Raw genomic sequence first — 19,707 nt, forward strand, 5'->3', positions numbered from 1 at the left:
GCCGCTGCCGCCGCGGCGACGGGATCGGGCTGGGGGTCCGCGGCAGCGGAGGAGAGGAGGAGGGGGTCGCGGGCGGTGGAGAGGAGGGTGAGGAGGGAGGCGACGGTGAATAAGGATGATGAGGAGGGAGGCGACGGTGAAGAAGAAGGCGACAGTCCGCCTTTTTTTTTTGGCGAGAAAAAAAAAAAGAACGACAGAAACGAAGAGGAGAGAGAAAGAGGAAAGAGAAAAAGTAATAAGGATATTTTAGTCAGTTTGCTGAAAAAGCGGACCAAATATGCAAAAACGAAAAAGGTGGCCCGGTTTTGCAAAAGCCCAAAATAAGTGGATTTTTTATGCAAAAAGGCCAAATTTTTTTGCCAAATAGGTTTAGAAAATCATTTCAAAAAAATTACTTTTATCTAAACTCAGCCAAACGCTCTACAGCTTTTCACCAAAATCAAATTTTCAAACCAAAATTACTTATGCAGAAATCACTTTTCAGAAATTAGGCCAAACAACCCTATTTCTACAGTAATTTCCAAAGTTCCTAATGGAAGGACCTAAAGCAAACTTATAGTTAGTAGAGGGGTGTAAATCAAATAAAAAAGAGTTTGGGGGACCGATTTCAAAAGAGTTTAAAGTTTGGGGGTGTCTATTCATTTTAACCTTTGATAAGGCGTCCTTCTCCCTCTGGCGGCGGAGCTCGTCCTTGGGGTTAGGGTTAGGGTTCTGTTGAAGAAGGCCATCCATGGAAAGCGGAAGCGACTCCGATGCTCCAGAGGAGCTCACCGCCTTCGAGGTAGGTGCCCTCTCTCTCTCTCTCTTTCTCTCTCTCTCTCATTGCCTCAAATGCTCATTTTGGGGTTAAGCGATCGATGTTTGTGGTCCTTTTTTTTTTTAATCCGAAACACTAAATTGGGAGTTAATATCGTTGAAATTCCTAAAATTTTGTGATCCGTGGGTTGTTTTCTTGTGCATTGTGTTCACAATCCTGCTGTAGTAATTTGTTAGTTTTTGGGTTGCAAAAAGTTTTTATCTTGCGAATTGTGGGTATTTTTCAACGATTTATGGTGGAGCGATTCATCTTTTTGGTCCTTTTTTTAGTCCTGGGCCATCGAATTAGGAGTTAATCTCCTCAAAAACCCTAATGTTTTGTGATCCGTGGGTTGTTTTCTTGTGCATTGTGTTCACAATCATGCTGTACTAATTTGCGAGTTTGTGGGTTTTGAAAAGTTTCTATCTTGTGAATTATGGGTGTTTACTTCGATTTATGGTGGAGCGATTCATCTTTTAGGAACTTTTTTGGCCGAGTTATCGAATTAGGAGTTATTTTTCTCAAAAACCCTAAAATTTTCTAATCTGCGGATTGTTTCTTGTAATTTGTGAGTTGCAAAAAGTTTATTGGCTTGTGAATCATGAAAATTTTATATTGGTTTATGGTGAAGCAAATCATGTCTTCATTTCTTTCTTTTTTTTTTTTTATCTGAAATAGCAATATTGAGTTAATCTTTTCAAAACCCCCAAAATTCTCTAATTGTTTTCATATTTCTTATGTGATAATTTGTGAACTGTGAAAAGTTTATATCCTGTGAATTATGAAAAGTTTATATCAATTTATATGATTCATGGTGAAGCAAATTCATCTTTTTGTCCTTTTTGTTCTGAACAACAGTGTTAAAGTAAACAAGTTCGGGGGGTTATGAAGAATTTCCTCTATAGTAGCTCATTAGATTTGTGAGAAGTTCATTTGCTGTGAATTATTGGAGAGATTATGTTATGAAAATTTTATATCAATTTACTGTGAAGTGATTAATCTTTTTATGATCTGAACCATTGAAATAGGTGTTTATTTCATGAAAAAGATGAATTTTTCAGATTCATGGGTTGTTCTTACGCTCACAACCCACCTAACTTTACGATTGTAGCAAAAAGGAAATCGAAACATCATGTGCACTACCTGTCCAAGATCATTAATTTAGATCTTATTTTAGTACCTTGAGTAGTTTTATCTTTTAGATGATCATAGATGTCTTTCTTTTCCTTTTTTTAATTTTTAATTGTTGATTCATTTTTAGGGCATTAAGCAAGATGAAGAAATCAGGAAAATCCAAAAGGAGAACATCATTAGGTAAGTTTTGCTTATTTTCTTGTTGCCACTGGGGCTTGCAGTTGCTTCTTATTTTCTATCACTTGTTTCTTCGTTGTTGGTTTTTCAACCTTTTACGAATTTTCTTTCTTCTTAGTTTCCTTGCTGCCCTATGTACGTTTTTTCATCTGTCTTAACTTTTTTGGGATGTGTATTACACTTCTTTGATTGGTGTCTTTATTGGCGATAATAACTCAAGTACTCAACTGTAATATAGGTTTCTGATTTGGCCTGTTTGGCCTAGCTTCTGAAAAAGTGATTTTGTTTTGGAGAAGTGATTTTGCTTAAAAGCTGTAGAGCGTTTGGTGGAGTTTAGATAAAAGTGATTTTTCTGAAGTGATTTTGAAAAGCTGTTTGGCAATTTTTTTTTGATGTTTGCATAAATTAATATTTGTATTAAATTCTATTTTAAAATAATTTAAAATCTAAATTTAAATTTGAACTAAAATTAAAATTTTTAAATTTCAAAATTGTACAAAATTTAAAATTTGATATTTTAATTTAAAAAATATTTTAAAATTTTAAAATTTAAAATTATTATGAAATTTAAAAATTAAATATATAAATATAAATTTTAAAATATATATAATTATGAATTTTAAAATATAAAATTTTAATATATAAAAATATAAATTAAAATTAAAATTTCAAACTTTAAATTTAGAATTTAACATTTAAAATTTAAAATTTAAAATCTAAATTTAAAATTTGAAATTTAAAATTTAAAATTTAAAATTTAAATGTAAAAATATAAATAATTATGAAATTTAAAATATAAAATATTAATATNTTATGAAATTTAAAATTTAAAATTTAAAATAATTATGAAATTTAAAATTTAAAATTTGAATATTTAAAATTTGAAATTTGAAATTTGAAAATTTGAAAATTTGAAAATTATAATTTGAAGATTAAAAATTATAATTTAAAATTTAAAATTTAAAATTTTTACATTTAAATTTTAAAATCTAAAATGTCAAAATTTAAATTTTATCTTAAATTTGAAATTTGAAATTTGAAATTATGAAATCTAAAATTTGAGATTTGAAATTTAAAATTAAAATTTAAAGTTTGAAATCTATTTTTCAAAAGTTAAAATTTAAAAGTTCAAAAATGAATATGAAAATTAAACTTTAAAATTAAAATTAAATTTAAATATTGAAATTAAAATAAAAAGAAAAATTTGAAGTTTAAATCCAAAATCAGAATCAGATTTCAAGAAGCAGCTTTTTTCTGCTTCTGATTCTGAGATCTTCAAAATCAGTTTTCTGTTTCTAAAAAGCAGAATCAGATTTTAAAAGTGAGTTGTCAAACGCTCTATTGGGCCGAAAATCACTTTTCGGCTCAAAAGCGCTTTTTAAAAGCTAGGCTAAACACCCCCTTACTATTTGATTGTTTGTCGGTTGTCAACATGTTAAAAGCCTTCATTTTCAACTTAATTTGTTGCTTAAGCTCTTGTAAAGTCTCTAGTGCATTTACTTACTAGCAATTATGACTCTGACAAGGATATGTGCTAGTCATACCAATGAAGGTATTTTGATGCACTTTGGATTAGTTTCTCTCTCATATTAAGAAGGAAAGCCTAGCCTTTTGGTAAACAGTTGAAGCTCCTGCGGTGAGGAGTTCACATTTGTTTCTCGATCCCCAAAAAGGAAGCTACAATTTGAAGCTTCTGCTTCTAGCAGCTGCATATGGTTGTTGAGGGGCTTTTTAAGATAGAATTTGTTATTGCTTCATTGAATAGCTCTACTCAAGCAACAGTTCTGTAGAATCTCCAACTCTACCAAATAAAGACTGCTTCAAATGATCAAAAAGTCTAAAATGATGAAGAAACATGAAGTCGAGAAAAAAAGAGAATCTATTGAATGTGAAATCAAAATCGTGCCATTTACTAAATATTGTGAATAATTAACGATGGCCATCACAGAATAAATTAGTATATGGAGTTTTAGATTTTAGGAGAAAGAAATAGAGTAGGATTTTCTATACGTATGTATGTTGTATAAACTGTAAAGACCATCGTATTCATTCAAACCAATGTGGATCCACTGGGTTAAACGGAACCAATGGGGTTCCATTGGTTTTGATCTGTCTTTTGGCCATTTCGTACTCGATGGTATGACTCAGCCCAGAATCCCAGATCAGTGATTGGTTTACAGTCCCTTCGGAGTGGTTCAACCAATTTTTAGAGAATTACTATAATGCCATTCCTATTGTTGGCGCCAATATTCTTTTGGCGGAGCTATGATTTTCAAGTTATCATGCTATAGCATTTACCCTCTCTTGTAGAGTGGCGAAGGAAGGCAAAGAACGAAGGAGAAAGTGGGCACAAAGGATAACCCAAGGGAAAGCAGATAAGCAGGAAGATGCAGAAGTTAAGGAGACAGAACAACAGGAGGAGGAAGAGGAAGATCATGCGGTACCAGGAATGCTTCCAAGCAATATAGTTGATTTTCTTGCAGCGCGTGAGAAGTATGCTTCCTTCATTTGTTTCTTCTTTTTTTTTTTTTTTAACCTCATTTGCTACGATGAGTGAACTTTTGAGGCTCTTGATATACTAGATTATCTTTAGATAAAGGGCCCTTTTAATTTAATATTTGAATCATCAGCTTATTTCTTATAGTCTTGGCTTTCACTTTTGACTGGTTTTGTGGGTTTCAGAACCTAGTTGACTGCATGATTATTTACTCTGTTGGGAGGAGTGCCATGCGAAAACACACAAGTGCCAACTTTGGAATTTGTGTCAGCTAATTGTGCCGCTGTAGTATTTTGCTTTATACTTTGTTGAATTTCTTTGCAATATAGTTGCTCTTTATGTCTTTATGGTTTTAAGCTGTAATCACATTCAGCAAAATGGCTCTCTCTCTCTCTCTCTCTCTATGTAAATATCTATATCTATGTCATGTCTTTATCTAGATAAACTACTTTTATGTTTACCTTCTAAGAAGTTGCTTCTACACTTCGTTTGCAGGCAAACATTTGCGTCGGACTCCGAGGAAGAAGAGGAAATCATACAACAGAAACCCAAAAAAAAGAGAAAGCAAAAAACTTCAGGGTATCTCTCTCTCTCTCTCTCCTCTTCTTATCGTCCAATTGCGAACTTGGACCTATTTGGCCACAGCTTCTCTATTTCAGAGAATAGGAGCTAGCATGAACCTCGCTGCTGATGTTGCAGGAAACTGAAATGAGCTTTTCAGTCCCAAAAATAGAATATCTCTATTTTGACTCTTCTACTGTCAATGAAAAGGAGAAATTGTTATCAAATAGTGCTTTCTTTATGGTAATTCCAGCCTAACTGAACAAGCAGCCATATATTAAATGTTTTAGTAATGAGTTAAAACTTAATTCTCAGGCCCGAAACTGTCATTCTCAAGGATCTCCCCCCGGCCGAATGCTTGCGCAACTCTCTGGAGTTTCTGAAGAGGAGGAAAATGCAGGTCTCGAGGTCGACTTCGGTCCTGAAAAATGCAGACCAGGCTCTGCGGCTTCTATCATCACGAGGAAGCTTATTTAGTAAGCATTGAATATATTTTTATCTCCGATCACATGATGTAACACTATCCGTCGATTTTCAATGATTTTCAATGATTTTTTGATCGTTTTTTGTTATTTCGGCCGGGTGTCGAACACTGTATGAAGAGATGAAGAGTATAGTCTGAATTATTCTGAGGAAAGAATTTGTGCAATTTGTAGTATTCTTAACCACTAGCTACTCTTCTGTAGCAGGATGCATTTGAATAGAGTTAAAATTGGAGAGTCAAAATCGGATGCACATTATCCTGATTGTAACCATTGTGCCCCCAAATATTATTTATGACTCTGATGAAATGCACTGTTCCCCTATCCTTAGGAACTGGTTGGTTCATCAATATGAAAAAGAAATAGAAAAAAAACATTCGTGAAAAATTATTTTTTCAATTTTTGGATCGTTTGGTTCTAAAGAAAATTTTTTTTTTTTTGCCATATTTTATAAAAAATTAGTGTTTTCGTTTTTTAAAAAAATAAAAAATGAAAATGCTACTTTTCCATAAAATATGGAAAAAGAATTTTCAATAATGCTTATTTTCTTTCAAACCAAACGGAGGAAAATTTGAAAAAGCCCCTTAACTCTCCAATCCTTTGGACCATAGCATTCCTCGCGCTTGTTTAAATTGGATGTTGGAATTTTTTTAGCAACTACTGTAGTAGAATTGTAGATAATTTGGGTGTAGTTTTAACCATAGCAGTTAAACAGAATCGATGCAAACACCATATTTTGGAGTTGCATGTAGTCAAAATTTGGTTGCTGCCCATGAAGCTATTTAGGACGTTGGGAGTTTGAATCCCCCCATGTGCATTACAGTTCTTGGGTTGTATATATAGAAAAGGCTTTTGGGAGGATTTTTTGATTAGTAATCTTCATCCAAAAAAATAATAATAATGCTATTCCTACACCCCAAAATAAGGTGTATATCTTACACTCTGTTCATGAGTAATTTTATACGTACACCTCAAAATAGAGTGCACATCTTACACTCTTTTCATCGGTCATCATTCTTCTACTTGTCATATTATTTTATTTTATTTTTTTCTAACTATAATCTATTAAGAATTTGTGAACTCTAGAATAGAGAGCGTAAGATCTACATCCAAAAAGATCTTTTTTGAATATACAAATAGAATTTCCAACAAAAAAAAGAAAAAAAAAACTTCAATGTGCCCCCCCGTAGTTTAGCTCATTTATTTTGTGCCATCATATGGTTCAAAAAGTTGCACTTATCTATTCTATGATTTTATATCTATTTTTACCAAAAAAATACACTATCAAATAGGATACCGGTTAAGAATATGCCTTCTTTTGAACCTGAGTTGAGTCAAATTAATTAACCCATTAAGTTGGTTCATAAAATATATCAATTGATTTTGAAATTGATTCTCATTGGTGGAAGATACGTGCTTATCTATATAAGATTGAACTATATCTTTACCTCGGAAGGATAAAGATATATTAGGATTGCACATATTAGATGCAGAGTCGGTTTATGCTTCTCAAGCCGAGTCCAATTGATTGCGGTTGACTTCTTGACCGGGCTAATGCATTATATATACATGCATTGTGAGCCGGATTGCGGTGTGGCCAAAATTAATTAAGTCTTGAAGCCGTACGACAGTAAAGAAAAGGAGAGGCTAATTAATTAAGTTTTTTGAAGCCGTACGGGAGTGCTTCAAGGTTGCCGCATGCATGTGACGTCGGATCGAAGTCGGCAGCGGAGCGGTGGTTCTCGACCAATTGCCTGAGCGGTTCGTATTCTTCGAAACAACGGCATAAAGGAATTTGGTTAGAGTTTCTATACTTCTCTAATTTGGTATTCTCGGTTTTACAAAAAATTTTTTCGGTATTTTTCTTGGAGTTTTCGTTGGAACAAGAAGGTGGGATTCACCATAAGGTTCTTGATTTTTTATCCGGAGAAGACATAAGATGTAAGCTTGTACTTCTATTTCTTCATATAATGGAATACATCTCTCTCGCTCTCCCCGTGGACATAGGCAATTGCCGAACCACGTAAATCTTGGTTTCTTCTTTCTGCATTTATTTCTTTTACCGTTCGATCGATTTTCTCTATTTTTCGTGCATCTTTATTGGTAGCACATGACGGACGATCCATCCGGTTCCCAACAATACCAAAGTAAATTTTTTTAATAATTACATGATAGTTGTATAATTTTTTAAATCATCAGAGTGAACGAGGTTAAAATGAGCTAAACCACGAGGGGGCAAACAAAAATTTACCCCCCAAAAAAATACTTTAGAATAGATGTGTCTACATCTAAATCTAGCAAATTTTCCACTTTTTGGTTTCTTTTCTTTCAGAAAGGCATGTTCAAATATTGGAAACCATAGTGCTTAAAAACACACAACAAACTGAAAATGATGCATGTTCTTTTATTGATAAGCACAAGCAAAAAGCTTCAAAGAAGTACATGAATCAATCAACAGTAGTTGCATTTCACTAAAAATGTGTCAAAAGGAGGCTATTATTATACAAAAGAATGTGTTATTCCCAGCTCAAAAGAATTTTTAGCTTCTACTCTATCTGTGCAAAGGATTTCACTGAACATGGTAAGATTGTAACCACTTACCATTGCTAGTATGTTTTTCCTACTTATATCCATGTATAACCTAAAAAATGAATGCTTTTTCTCATAAAAATGTGATAACCCTAAGTTTCACCTTGCGAAAAAAATAATAGTAAAAAAAGGAGTTTGGAGCTGATGATTTTGGTGTAGGTAGTGCAGGATTTACCACAAAGATCGTAACTTGAGAAACAAAGTTTCTCTAATGTTGGTGCTCGAAATTCCTGTACCTTTATGAGGATTATCGACTCTCGGGAATCGTTTTCTCAACAGCATTGCTGGAACCGTTGATTGTATTTTTCGGTAATGGCGGCGGTGGTCGTGATAGTGGTGGGTTTAACCAACTTCTATTTGATTCAAGAGGCTCTAGAATTACGACTTTGCCGTTGGAGAGACCAAGTGCGAATCGCATCGGCTCAGAAGGATGAGCAGCAATGGTAAGTGGGTACACAAATAAAACAGAGAAAACAGCATGATCGGAACTGGAGAGAGAAAAAAGAGAAAATGTTAGACAGGTATTTGAAGGCGCAGATTGCAACTTTCGATAAAAAAGGAAGTAAAATGTATGCATATCCACTGTGCTATTTAAATTGCAAGTTAGTCCTTGTACTTCTATAAATTCACATATATTATGCTTTTAGTACCTTATCATTTGACTTATTTTAGTTTAATCCAAGCAGCAGAATTGAAAAGTCTATGTAGTACAAATCAAGATTTTCTTAATATTCACGGTCTAAATTGCAACATATTTCAAAATTCAGGGGATAAACTGCTTAAACGAAAAGCACAGTGACTAACCTGCAACTTCGTGATAGTACAGGGGCAATCCATACATTTTACCCAGAAATAAGGGCTCTGATTCAGAATTTTGTACCTTGGACCACTCAGATATGCTGTAGGTCTAATTACACAGCCCAATTCAAGAGATGGGGTTAGTATTCCCACACATCCATCAGTGAAACTTGCATATATCATCTTGGCAACGCACGAGTATGTTGCATGTGTAATATATCTTCTGGATAGTTTTGGGGTGCACCACTGTCAAGCAGAAGATCCCCCCCAAAAAAAGAAGAAAAAAAAAGAGGATTTGTTAAGAAAATAGATGAAAACCGCGATACACGTAATGTTGATTAACCTCAGAAGTAATGGAACTTACAATAAATTATTTAGTAACTCAAATAGTAAGCATATAAACTTTTTGGGACTCCAGGTGTTGCTATAAACAAGTTTGAGTTTACTTTAAAACCTGCTTAATTACTAAGCATAAAGAATGATCACAGTTCTGCTTGACACAGTTTTACTGCACACTGAAGTCCAAGAAATTATTTTCTATCCACTTTGACATTATTTTTAACATTTGGGAAAACTTCAAATACCCCCCATGTGGTTTCGCAATTTCTCACTTTAGTACCCTGTGGTTTAAAGTATATCAAGTTAGTACCCTGTAGTTTCGCACTTTCTCACTTTAGTACCCTGTGGTTTAAAGTATATCAAGTTAGTACTCTGTGGTTTTATTTTTGTATCAAGTTAGTACCCTGTGGTTTCATTTTTCTCTTTTAATTATTTATTTCGGGGTATTTTTTTTATTAAATCAGTGACAAAGTTAAAACTAAAGGGTGCTAAAATGAATATTCGATAAACCTAGGTAGGGTATCTGAAGTTTTTTTGTATATAATTTAATGAAATATTAAACCACAGGGTACTAAAGTGAGAAAGTTCGAAACCACATGGTACTAACTTAATACACTTTAAACTACAGGGTACTACAGTGAGAAAGTGCAAAACCACATGGTACTAACTTGATACACTTTAAACCACAGGGTACTAAAGTGAGAAAGTGCGAAACCACGGGTGGGTATTTGAAGTTTTCCCTTTACATTTTTATGAAGCATACTTGTTGAATTTTTTATCTTAAATTTATGATTGTGGATTACTCATTTGATAGCGTTAAAAAGCAGAAAAGGTTTAGCAAATAGAATGGTTCACTTTTAGCTGATGTATTTAATTTTATAAGGTTTAGGGTTCACAGGTTTATATCCCCAAAGTAACTATAGCTAGTATCTATGTTCAAAAAAGTGATACACAAAATACCTCAATGAGGTAATAAGATACTGCAACAACCTGGAATGAATAAGCAAGACATAGTTTCGCATTCATTTTAAATTGGAATGAATATCGTAGGTCAGGCAAATGTAGAATTCTATTTGAATTGGTTGTAATACCCGAGATTAGACCAGCTTTATGATCCCATTTAAGATGGGAGTAAATAGTTGAGCTTACATTGGCTCACCCTTCTATTAGAACCGTATATATATATATATATATATATATATATATATATATATATATATATATATATATATATATATCTGGAAACTTAAGGGAGTTTAATTTTGTAAAAAGACCTGGATCAACGAAATCATGCTAAACACAACTAGAAGAAAAAGTCCAGGTGCAAGGAATTTATGCACAACTAACCTGGTGAAGGCATTCGAGTTTCGCTGCATCATATATAGCTAACTTCGCCGCATGGACAACCAGTAGATGGACCTGATCATGGTGAAACTGAACTTTTGTCCGTGCAAAACGGCCCGCAGATATGGTGGGTACTTGTAGACGCTTACTTCCTTGATGTTCCCATCCATGAGTGCCCCATTTGGATAACTGAAATAAATCAGTAAAAAGGAAACCGCTGTATCATCAGTTCCCATTGAACTCATTCTTTCTTGCATTCTTCTTTTTTCTTTTCCTTTTTCTTTTTCCCCCTGTTTACAGATGAAAAAAATGCACTCCTGTACTATCCAAACGCTATGACTTATTCCTTTATCTTTCCTCAACCACTTTATTCCCTGAGCTTTCTTATCTGTCCCAGTGCCATCACCGATTACCAAAAAAAAAAAAATAAATAAATCTAATTTTCCCTGCAAAGTAACCACTTTACTCTCATCAGATGTCAACTATCTTTCTTTCAACGAGTAAGGATGAAACTGCCATTTTGTGAAAGTTCAGGGAGTTGAGCGTGTCTTAAAAGTTCAAGGGCCAATTTGCTATGTCAGCATAGTGCAGGGACTATCCAAACATACTACCCTAAACCTTTCAGCATAAACAAACCTGAGCATCTGCTCCTGATGATATGAGTACATTCAGCTCGGTAGAAAAGGCGAGGCCTGTTACTCTCTTCTCATGATGCCCCTTTAGCTCTTTTATGATCTACAAAGCACAATAAACACCAAAAGCAGTTAAAAACCTGCCGCATTGTTTATGATAGAAACTAAATAGTGATGCGTTGACTATCTTTAATTATTATGTAATGTACCTTTTTCTTAGAGACCTTATTGTGAATCTCTCTCTACATAAATTTAATTCTTGCAGGTTGGTTAGAGGATTATGAACCCTAATCATAATCCTCATCTTTGTTTTATCATGGTATCATAGCAGGAGGTCCTAACTTCAAGTTCAACCAGACTCCTAGCTTCATTTAATTTCCTCTCCTTTATTTACTCCATGTCTTGGGCCTATTAAAATGTCCCAATCCCAGACGTGAGGGGGAGTTATTGAATATAAAATGTTTAAACACTATTCTCCAGTAGCTTAAAGCTTTGGGGATAAATGGTTGTTTCACATAATTTTAACAAAAAGAAAATTTCAAACTGCAAGAGAAAAAAAAACCTCATTGGCTGTGAAATTATAGATTAATATGCTGGAGTCATCCCTGCCAATGGCGATGATGTTGTCTTCCTGTGCATCAAGAGCCAGAAAAGTTGCTGCAGGAGGGGAATTCATGAAACATTTCCTGTTCTGCATTAAACAAATTGTATAAACTTAACAAGGGAAGGATGTATAAACTGAACTATAGAGCATATTGAAATGGGTGCTTGAACTTCCAAATGTTTTCACTTCACTACAAATATTAAGGCTTATCTGATAATAAGTATCTCACTGTCAGAAACTAAATATATCTTTACCATTTCAATGGAATGCTCTGTAACTTAAACAGAATATTGCGCTACTAGATGGACCATTCAATAGCATTTTTCATGCAACTGGTAAGTTCAAATAGAGCTCAACGGAATTTTCTAAAATCTTAAGTAATGAAAGGAGATCTAGAAAAATAAAAACTTTAAAGTTCAGGTACCCATTTCAAATTGTGACAAGTTCAATGAGGTTTGTATATTTCTGCACCAATCAACTAGAAATTGGAGGAAGAACGAAATAACTAACATAAACAAGATACCGAGAATGTAGGAAGATCAAACAAAGTTATTTTTCCGCCTGATGTGGACACGGCATATGACTCGCTCCTTGACACTGCAAAGCAATGCACAAGTTCTTTTGTAGAGCTACCACTTCTATCGGTAACTCCAATGCAGAGTGCAGGTCGCCATAACTGTGGAAATATCATTGTCGTTGCCCAGAAAGTGTAGCATTCGTTGACATTGATGTCTCAAAGAGGTAATATGAAGAGACAAAAGGATAAAAACCTTTTCAGAAGCATTTTGATCAAATTCTTTCCATCTCCATATCTTGTGAACGCCACTCGAGTCAAGTGCCAATATATCATGCCCCAAATTCATATATCTCAGTTCATGCATCTAAAGATAGCAGCAGAAGTGAGACGAAAAAAAATTAAGATACATGGATGTTGAATGGACCAAGTATAAAAATATTAAATATTTTGGCTTTAAAATCCCGCCATCTCCAACAATGGAGAGTTTTCCTGTCATTTCTTAGATAAAATGAGTTACATTCTGCGAGCAACTGAAAAAAATGGTGATTATTTGGTACATTCCACACCCTACTTCCTTTCTCAAGATAATCCTCTCTTGATTTAAAGAAATCATTGGAAGGTTGATTGCCTCAAAATTCAACTTCTGTTGCTTCGTACGGAAATGGAACCTAAGGTAACTTCTAATATTGAGAAAAGATATAATTTCTTCAATGCACTTCCGATCACAAATTTCATTAATTCCCCTTGAAAAGTTTGGAATATCATCGATGTCCTCATAAACACTAAAAATATTTGCAAACACCTTACAGCTATCCTTCTGTCCAATTTGATGGAGGTAACAGGCAGTCCAATTTGATGGAACTGTTTCTAAATGTCACTTGCAGTGAATGAACTAAAAACTAAGGAAACTAAATCTTTACAAACTTTTTTAGCAAAAGAACTAAAACAATGATTAGACTCAGCAAGGGGGGAAAAAGAAAATCATTCCATTAGCTCTAAAGTAACAAACTGCACACTCAGCATGGAATTAAAAATAACATGGATCACTAATTCACTATATTCCTCCCCATTGTTGGGGTAAGTTCGTTAGTTCACTAGCTCAAGTGGGCATTTAACCATCCTTCACTCAGTATGGAATTAAAAATAATATGGATCTCTATATTCCCCTACAATGTTGGGGTAAGCTCGTTAGTTCACTAGCTCAAGTGGCATTTAGCCATCCTTTAACTCGAGTAAGTTTATAAGCAGGTAACAGAAGATGACAGTAGGGAATAATCGTGATAGATTCACATATTGAGATGGATAGCAGGTAATTTACAAGGCCCAACAAAAGTTGCGAATACCAGTCGACAAGGAGTAGGCTGGGACATAAATGAATAGAGTGACAAGCATATCAGAGCTTGAACATGGGGTTATAATCACACGCAAATAGTCCCAGGTTAAAAGATGGTTGAACAAACTTTCTACATAAGGATTAGATCCAACAAGCTGCTTATACTGGTAAGCTAGTTAGGTTATTACATCCTGTATTCTAACTTCCTCAGCATCAGACAAAGCGCAAAGTTGATGGCAGGTATACAGCTTTTAACAAAGGAGACAACAATAGAGTTACTAAATAAAAGATGAACAACTCCTAGAATGCAAAAGAAAAGAAATGATGCCCATTATTGTATGGGGAATATTGAGGAAAACTTTGTGGAGAACACTTTCAACTCTATGAAACTGAAAATAGTACGTTCCAAGCATATTAATTTTTTAAAGTCACTTGTATAGTTGTATTGTTACTTAACATTTTATGGCTTTGTGCATATACAGTCACTACCAATCTTTTTGCACAGTGCTCTTTGATATCTTACTATTGCATGTAAGTTTCTAAAACTTTGTGCAATAGTGATGCAGTAAAGGGAATAACTTTCTCTTATTTATTTAAGTTCTTTTAGTTTTAATTTCCATGTAAGAATTTTGGATTTAAATTTTACTATCTAAGTCATCTATCAGCATGTTTATGGTGTGTTGTCCTAATGATGTTCAAGGGATTTGAGAAGATATCTATCTTCTCTAGAATTATTTTGGTTTATTTATTGCTTTTTATGGGTTTTGAGAAGTGGTTAAAATCCAATTAAGAGTCTAACCCTTAATTGCACGATTGGCTTATTTTTAATTGGGCTTAATTCCTACATGTTTGGACTTTTGGGTCAGATATGGTTATCTGTGGCTTCATATTTAGGTTTAGACCTGGGCTTTGAATTTAGGTTTAAGTTTAACTAAGACCTATTATCAATTAAACCATTGGTCCTTATGTTACTAGAGCCCTTGGTCCTTATAAACAAATACAATTAGGAGACTTTCCCTCAAAAAGGGGTCTGGGTGACGTGAGGAAAAGTGTGAACGTGAGAAGCCCAAACGAATTGCCACCTAATAGTAACGACATTATGGATGCTAATAAAACAACGCATTTGAAGCACTGATTAAATTATTCAAATAATAAATATAAACTTCAGATCATAAATTTGCAACCTTTTCTTTTTCTATAAAATAAGGTTGAAAGAATACCAATTTTACATTTGGAAGAAAATATTGTTAACAAAATGAAAAGAAGATTTTGCTGTAAATTCTACCTAAATGACAATAATAACCATATACTATAATAATGATTAACAAAGAATTGGACATTTAGACCTTGCATAAAGCACTTGAAATATCTAGCTACAGGCTCATCATAGATAAATAATTAAATTCGTACAAAGCACTGGTCAAACTTATTATATTGCTTGTTTCCATACCTCAGCTGCCGGCATATCATCATGAAGCCTCAAAATTTGACACTGAGATGGCCTAATAACGTTGGCCCATGTTTTTCTTTTCTCTTTTGATTCAGCATTCTGTTAGCATTTGGACGCATATTATTGCTCCCTATTCAACATGATTGGACCAAGCATAACTTTCCAAAAGAAGCATCATAATAGAAAAGATGTAGCAAAAGGAAAATCAGAACAGCTGTTCTGTAACAAATTTAACAGTCAGCAGAATTGTACTATTTCGTTCAGCAACAAAACAAATAAATCAAATAGCTAGGCAAATATTTCCTAGAGAGGTTAATTGTCGGTGCATGCGCCATTAGCTGATTATTATTTAACTTATTATAAATGCAGCAACCTTTAGTTCTTTCATTTTGATTACCAAGAGCACAAAGACGATGTGAATCTCATACCCTACTTCCAATTCAACGATAGCCCCCATGCTTATTCGGAACTTAACTGGGCATGTAACTATGTTGATTTAGATTAATACTTCCTCAGCAGTTTCACGCTTATGTTGTCATGAATCACATTTCATAGACTTGAAGGAAACCTTGAATAGCAAAGCAAATCAAATAGAAAATCTCACAGGGACTTGCTAACACAATTTTTCATTAGTGCATTCTTAAAATAGGTCTTGTTCCATAGGGCCTTCCTACACTATTTCATGACAAGCAATCTCGTACTTCATGCTCATGCAAAGAATACAAAGACCAACTAAATTTTGCAAACGAATTGCTTGGAACAACTTAGGATTATTTTTATGTCATCTCTAAGATCGAGTATCAGAATTTTTTTACCAGGGCTATTGCCTCTCACAGCTGCCATCCTACAATAGACATGCTAAAGATCGTTTTGCCTTTGTGCTTGCATGGGTTATCTCTAAGATCGAGTATCAGAATTTTTCAGTAGGGATATTTCCTCTACAGCTACCAACCTACGATAGGCATGCTAAAGATTGTTTCGCCTTTGTGCTTTCATGAGTCTTCTTGTTCCAATTTGTACAGGTGTTAGGAAAACAAAAAAAAAGCTAATTAGGGAAGATAGGGAAATACCTAAAATGATTTGCAAGATCTGTTTGTGAATTTAGTCGGTGTTCGGCCCCGCGGCTTTTGCAACACACAACCGTACGCAGCCGTTTTGGATGTGTGATTGCGCGTGCAGTTCATGCACAAACGCACATCCCTATGTTTTTTAGGAAGCTCTGAATCGAAGCTTCCCCGAGTAAAAGAGCGGTGCGATCCGCCTGGGTGAAACAAGCCCTAATTCCATTTCAATTGATGCGATTTACTTCCTATTGTCTCCTACAGTATATAATTACACCTCAATTCAAAACTCTCACATTGATGAGAGAGAGAGGAAGAGAGAGAGAGAAAGAGACATTGAAGAAAATCTCTCTCCCCATGCTTGTCCTGGAATACATTCAAACTTACTGAAAACTCATCCTTAGTGTAACTTCAAGAGTAATTAGGTTTGTCAATTGTCACACTCTCCCAAAACTTATAACTAGAAAAAATATAAATAGTTAAGAATTATATGTTCAAACTCTGCAAGCGTACTAGGAGATATGCAAACAAAAATAACCAATAAATAATAAAAAGGGAACAAAGAGGAAAAATGAATTGAAAATTTACCTCACATTCCATTACTTGCACCTGTATGCCTCTGTGGACTGCAAGTGCAGGAGGCCTAAATTAAAAAAGAAAAAGAAAGGTTAGAAATCGGAGGGAAAAAAAAAGCCCTCTTTGTTTGGATGGAGAGGATAGGAGTGAAAAGAAGAGAAAAGAAAAGAAATTTCTCTCGTGTTGTTTGGCACCTTTCAATGAATCAAAGAAAAAAAAATTCTAATATTCTCTTCATCATCTCTCCACTTCTCTTTTTTCCTGCTGTGATTTAGCCCAGAAGTTCTCATTTGGTCCAAATTGCTCACTATCCTAATATTAAATGCTGCTAAGTTTGATTTGATGAAGGACAATAAGTTCGACCCTCAACATTTGAAGACTACTCATTTCATTGTCACCGGAATAAAGTTAGCAGATTTAATCACCGTTAGGAGGAAAAGTAAGCATGTTTGGATTATATGCAGATTACCACCTGCTGCCACGAGTAGAAATCAGAGGCGCACCAAAAATGGTTCGAAGGTTCCGCGTTTCAAGCTTTGGAAACTCCTTCAGCTTGCCCTCGAAATCATGGTTCTTCTCAATCAGCCCCTTCAGCTCCTCAAAAGCACAATCCCTCCGCAATAGCATATCCCTAAAAGAAAATTACTATGAATGCACCATTCGCCTAAGTACCAAATACCAATAACAACTAATTTAACACCATTACCTCACAGGAGGGGTGGTGAGAGCATCCTTCGTATCGAACAGTTTGAGATCATTCGAGAGAATTTGCATCTCCTTCTCCCCCTCCATCCTACGAACAAGACACAACAACAAAAATCTTGATGGAGAGGAAGGGGATTAGATTGGATTAGATCAGATTGGATTGATCGATGTGTTCTTTTACCGATCGTGGGTGTCGAAGTACTTCATCCTGCGGAGCTCGAAGATGAGCTTCTTCGATTGGGGGTTCGAGTCGACATCCGTGAATCCGGAGACGTACCACTCCGCCTCGTCCCAATCGCCGGCGATCACCGCCCTCTTGAAGCGGCGGAGGCTGAAGAAGCTTCCGGACTCCCTCTCGAACCTTCTCCCAGGGTTTAGGGTTTCGAAATCAAGAAGAGAGAGAGAAAGAGAGATGTAGACAGAGAAAGAGAAGGAGAGGGAGAAGGGGGATTTGGGGATCCGCACATGCGAGCGGTGTCGTGGAGGTTGTTCTCCACGAGGTATTGGTGGACGAGGAAGAAGAGCTCGCCATCGGCGCCGGCGGAGGCGCCGGAGGTGGGGGCGGAGGCGGCGGCGGCGCCGCCGCCGCCGCCACCGTGCGACGGCGATGGCATCACGGCGAAGGTTTGGGTGGAGAGAGAGAGAGAGAGAGAGAGAGAGAATGGGAAGGGGAAAGCGGGGGAGAATCGGAGAGAGGAGGACAATTTAAATAGTGGGGGAAAATTGGGTATGGATCCCTACAAAACAAGAAAATTGCGGATTGGTTGATAAGAAAATATGTATGGAGAACCCCTCAACTATTACACGCTTCGAAAATATGTATGGAGAACCCCTCAACTATTACACGCTTCGAAATTGGTCCCCCGATTTTTATTAATAGATAGTTTAATTATTTTAATTTAATTTTTTTACCAGATTAGGCATTTCTAAGATTAAATTTGTTGGTAAAAGATAACGAAGAACTGTTAATTTTAATAAGAATTATTAATTTAATGAATTCCTAGAAAAATGCATGGAGAATCACTAATTTTTTAGTTTCGAGTTATTCCAATTTAGTTAAAAAATNGTAAAAGATAGCGGAGAACTGTTAATTTTAATAAGAATTATTAATTTAATGAATTCTTAGAAAAATGCATGGAGAATCACTAATTTTTTAGTTTCGAGTTATTCTAATTTAGTTAAAAAATAATTATTCTATTAGGTTGTGATGAATATTATATGTGGCAATAGTTATTGATGAATTTGATAAAAATATCTCATTTATTTCAAAAAAAATCAAGTAACTCTAGTTAGAACATATCAATCTAAAATAATAAAAAAAAAAAAAAAAAAAAAAAAAAAAAAAGCAGAAAGGAAAAATTTCTAAGCAACCTGTAGGCTATAGCTAAGGTGGTTTGAGTATATTTCTCTATTTGATCTTTAATCAAATTATATAAAAGTTAAGGAGTATCAATGCAACAAAAAAAAAAACTTGAGGATACATTTGAGAACGGACTATAGTTGAGAGGTCTCATTGCACTTTTCACCTTCTTCTTTCTTATTCCAACGTTCTCTTTCGCGCCTATATTCGTACCTCGCCCCCTTACTCACCGAACGCGCTCTCTCTCTCTCTCTCTCTCTCTCTCTCTCTCTCTCTCACATAGGGGTGGAAACGAGCCGAGCTCGAGCGAGCTTATGTCAGCTCAAATTCGGCTTGAAATTACTTTCGAGCCTAAATCTAGGCTCAAGCTCGGCTTGAAATTAATTCGAGCCGAGCTCGAGCGAGCCTAATTTCGAGTCGAGCCGAGCTCGAGCTCTAAACGAGCTGATTGAAATTGTCAACATTATATAATTAATAGTTTAATTTTTATAGAACATTGCCTATAATTTGATGCAATATGTTCAATAGTTCAAAATACAAAATAATTGTAAGAAATGTGAGCTGGGGTGACTGCCTGACTAGATGAGGATCAGAGAGAGAGAGAGAGGGAAAAAAATTGGGGATTTGAAAATTTGAATGTTATTATGTTTTAGGGTTATGTGCAATAGTAAAAGTCTGAAAGAGAGAGTGTGTTATGTAAATGTAGAGTTGGGCTCAATTGCACGGTTGTACTTGTTGGATTTATTTTATGG

The 19,707-nt window shown here is 35.0% G+C and overlaps 2 protein-coding genes across 5 annotated transcripts; one reads left to right on the forward strand and one right to left on the reverse strand.

Moving 5' to 3' along the window:
* Positions 655–5,956, forward strand: LOC109717944. The gene is made up of 5 exons (XM_020243907.1): positions 655–781; positions 2,058–2,110; positions 4,418–4,600; positions 5,100–5,183; positions 5,481–5,956. The coding sequence occupies exons 1-5, from the start codon at positions 731–733 to the stop codon at positions 5,650–5,652; spliced, it is 543 nt and encodes a 180-aa protein (XP_020099496.1). The 5' UTR covers positions 655–730; the 3' UTR covers positions 5,653–5,956.
* On the reverse strand, positions 8,048–18,261 carry LOC109718337 (topless-related protein 1-like). 4 transcript variants are annotated; one of them, XM_020244520.1, is made up of 13 exons: positions 18,061–18,257; positions 17,777–17,956; positions 17,597–17,683; positions 17,363–17,521; positions 16,903–16,957; positions 15,254–15,352; positions 12,724–12,834; positions 12,477–12,629; positions 11,912–12,040; positions 11,354–11,452; positions 10,721–10,906; positions 9,117–9,280; positions 8,048–8,724 (listed from the first exon to the last, which is right to left on the reverse strand). In XM_020244520.1, the coding sequence occupies exons 1-13, from the start codon at positions 18,207–18,209 to the stop codon at positions 8,484–8,486; spliced, it is 1,812 nt and encodes a 603-aa protein (XP_020100109.1). In that variant the 5' UTR covers positions 18,210–18,257; the 3' UTR covers positions 8,048–8,483. The 4 variants fall into 4 exon arrangements, with proteins under 4 accessions (XP_020100109.1, XP_020100111.1, XP_020100112.1 ...); XM_020244521.1 differs by having other exon boundaries at positions 8,518–8,724; positions 9,041–9,280; positions 18,061–18,261; XM_020244522.1 differs by lacking the exon at positions 15,254–15,352 and having other exon boundaries at positions 18,061–18,256.

Source organism: Ananas comosus, linkage group 12, assembly GCF_001540865.1.
Source record: "Ananas comosus cultivar F153 linkage group 12, ASM154086v1, whole genome shotgun sequence".
Taxonomy (NCBI): Eukaryota; Viridiplantae; Streptophyta; class Magnoliopsida; order Poales; family Bromeliaceae; genus Ananas; species Ananas comosus.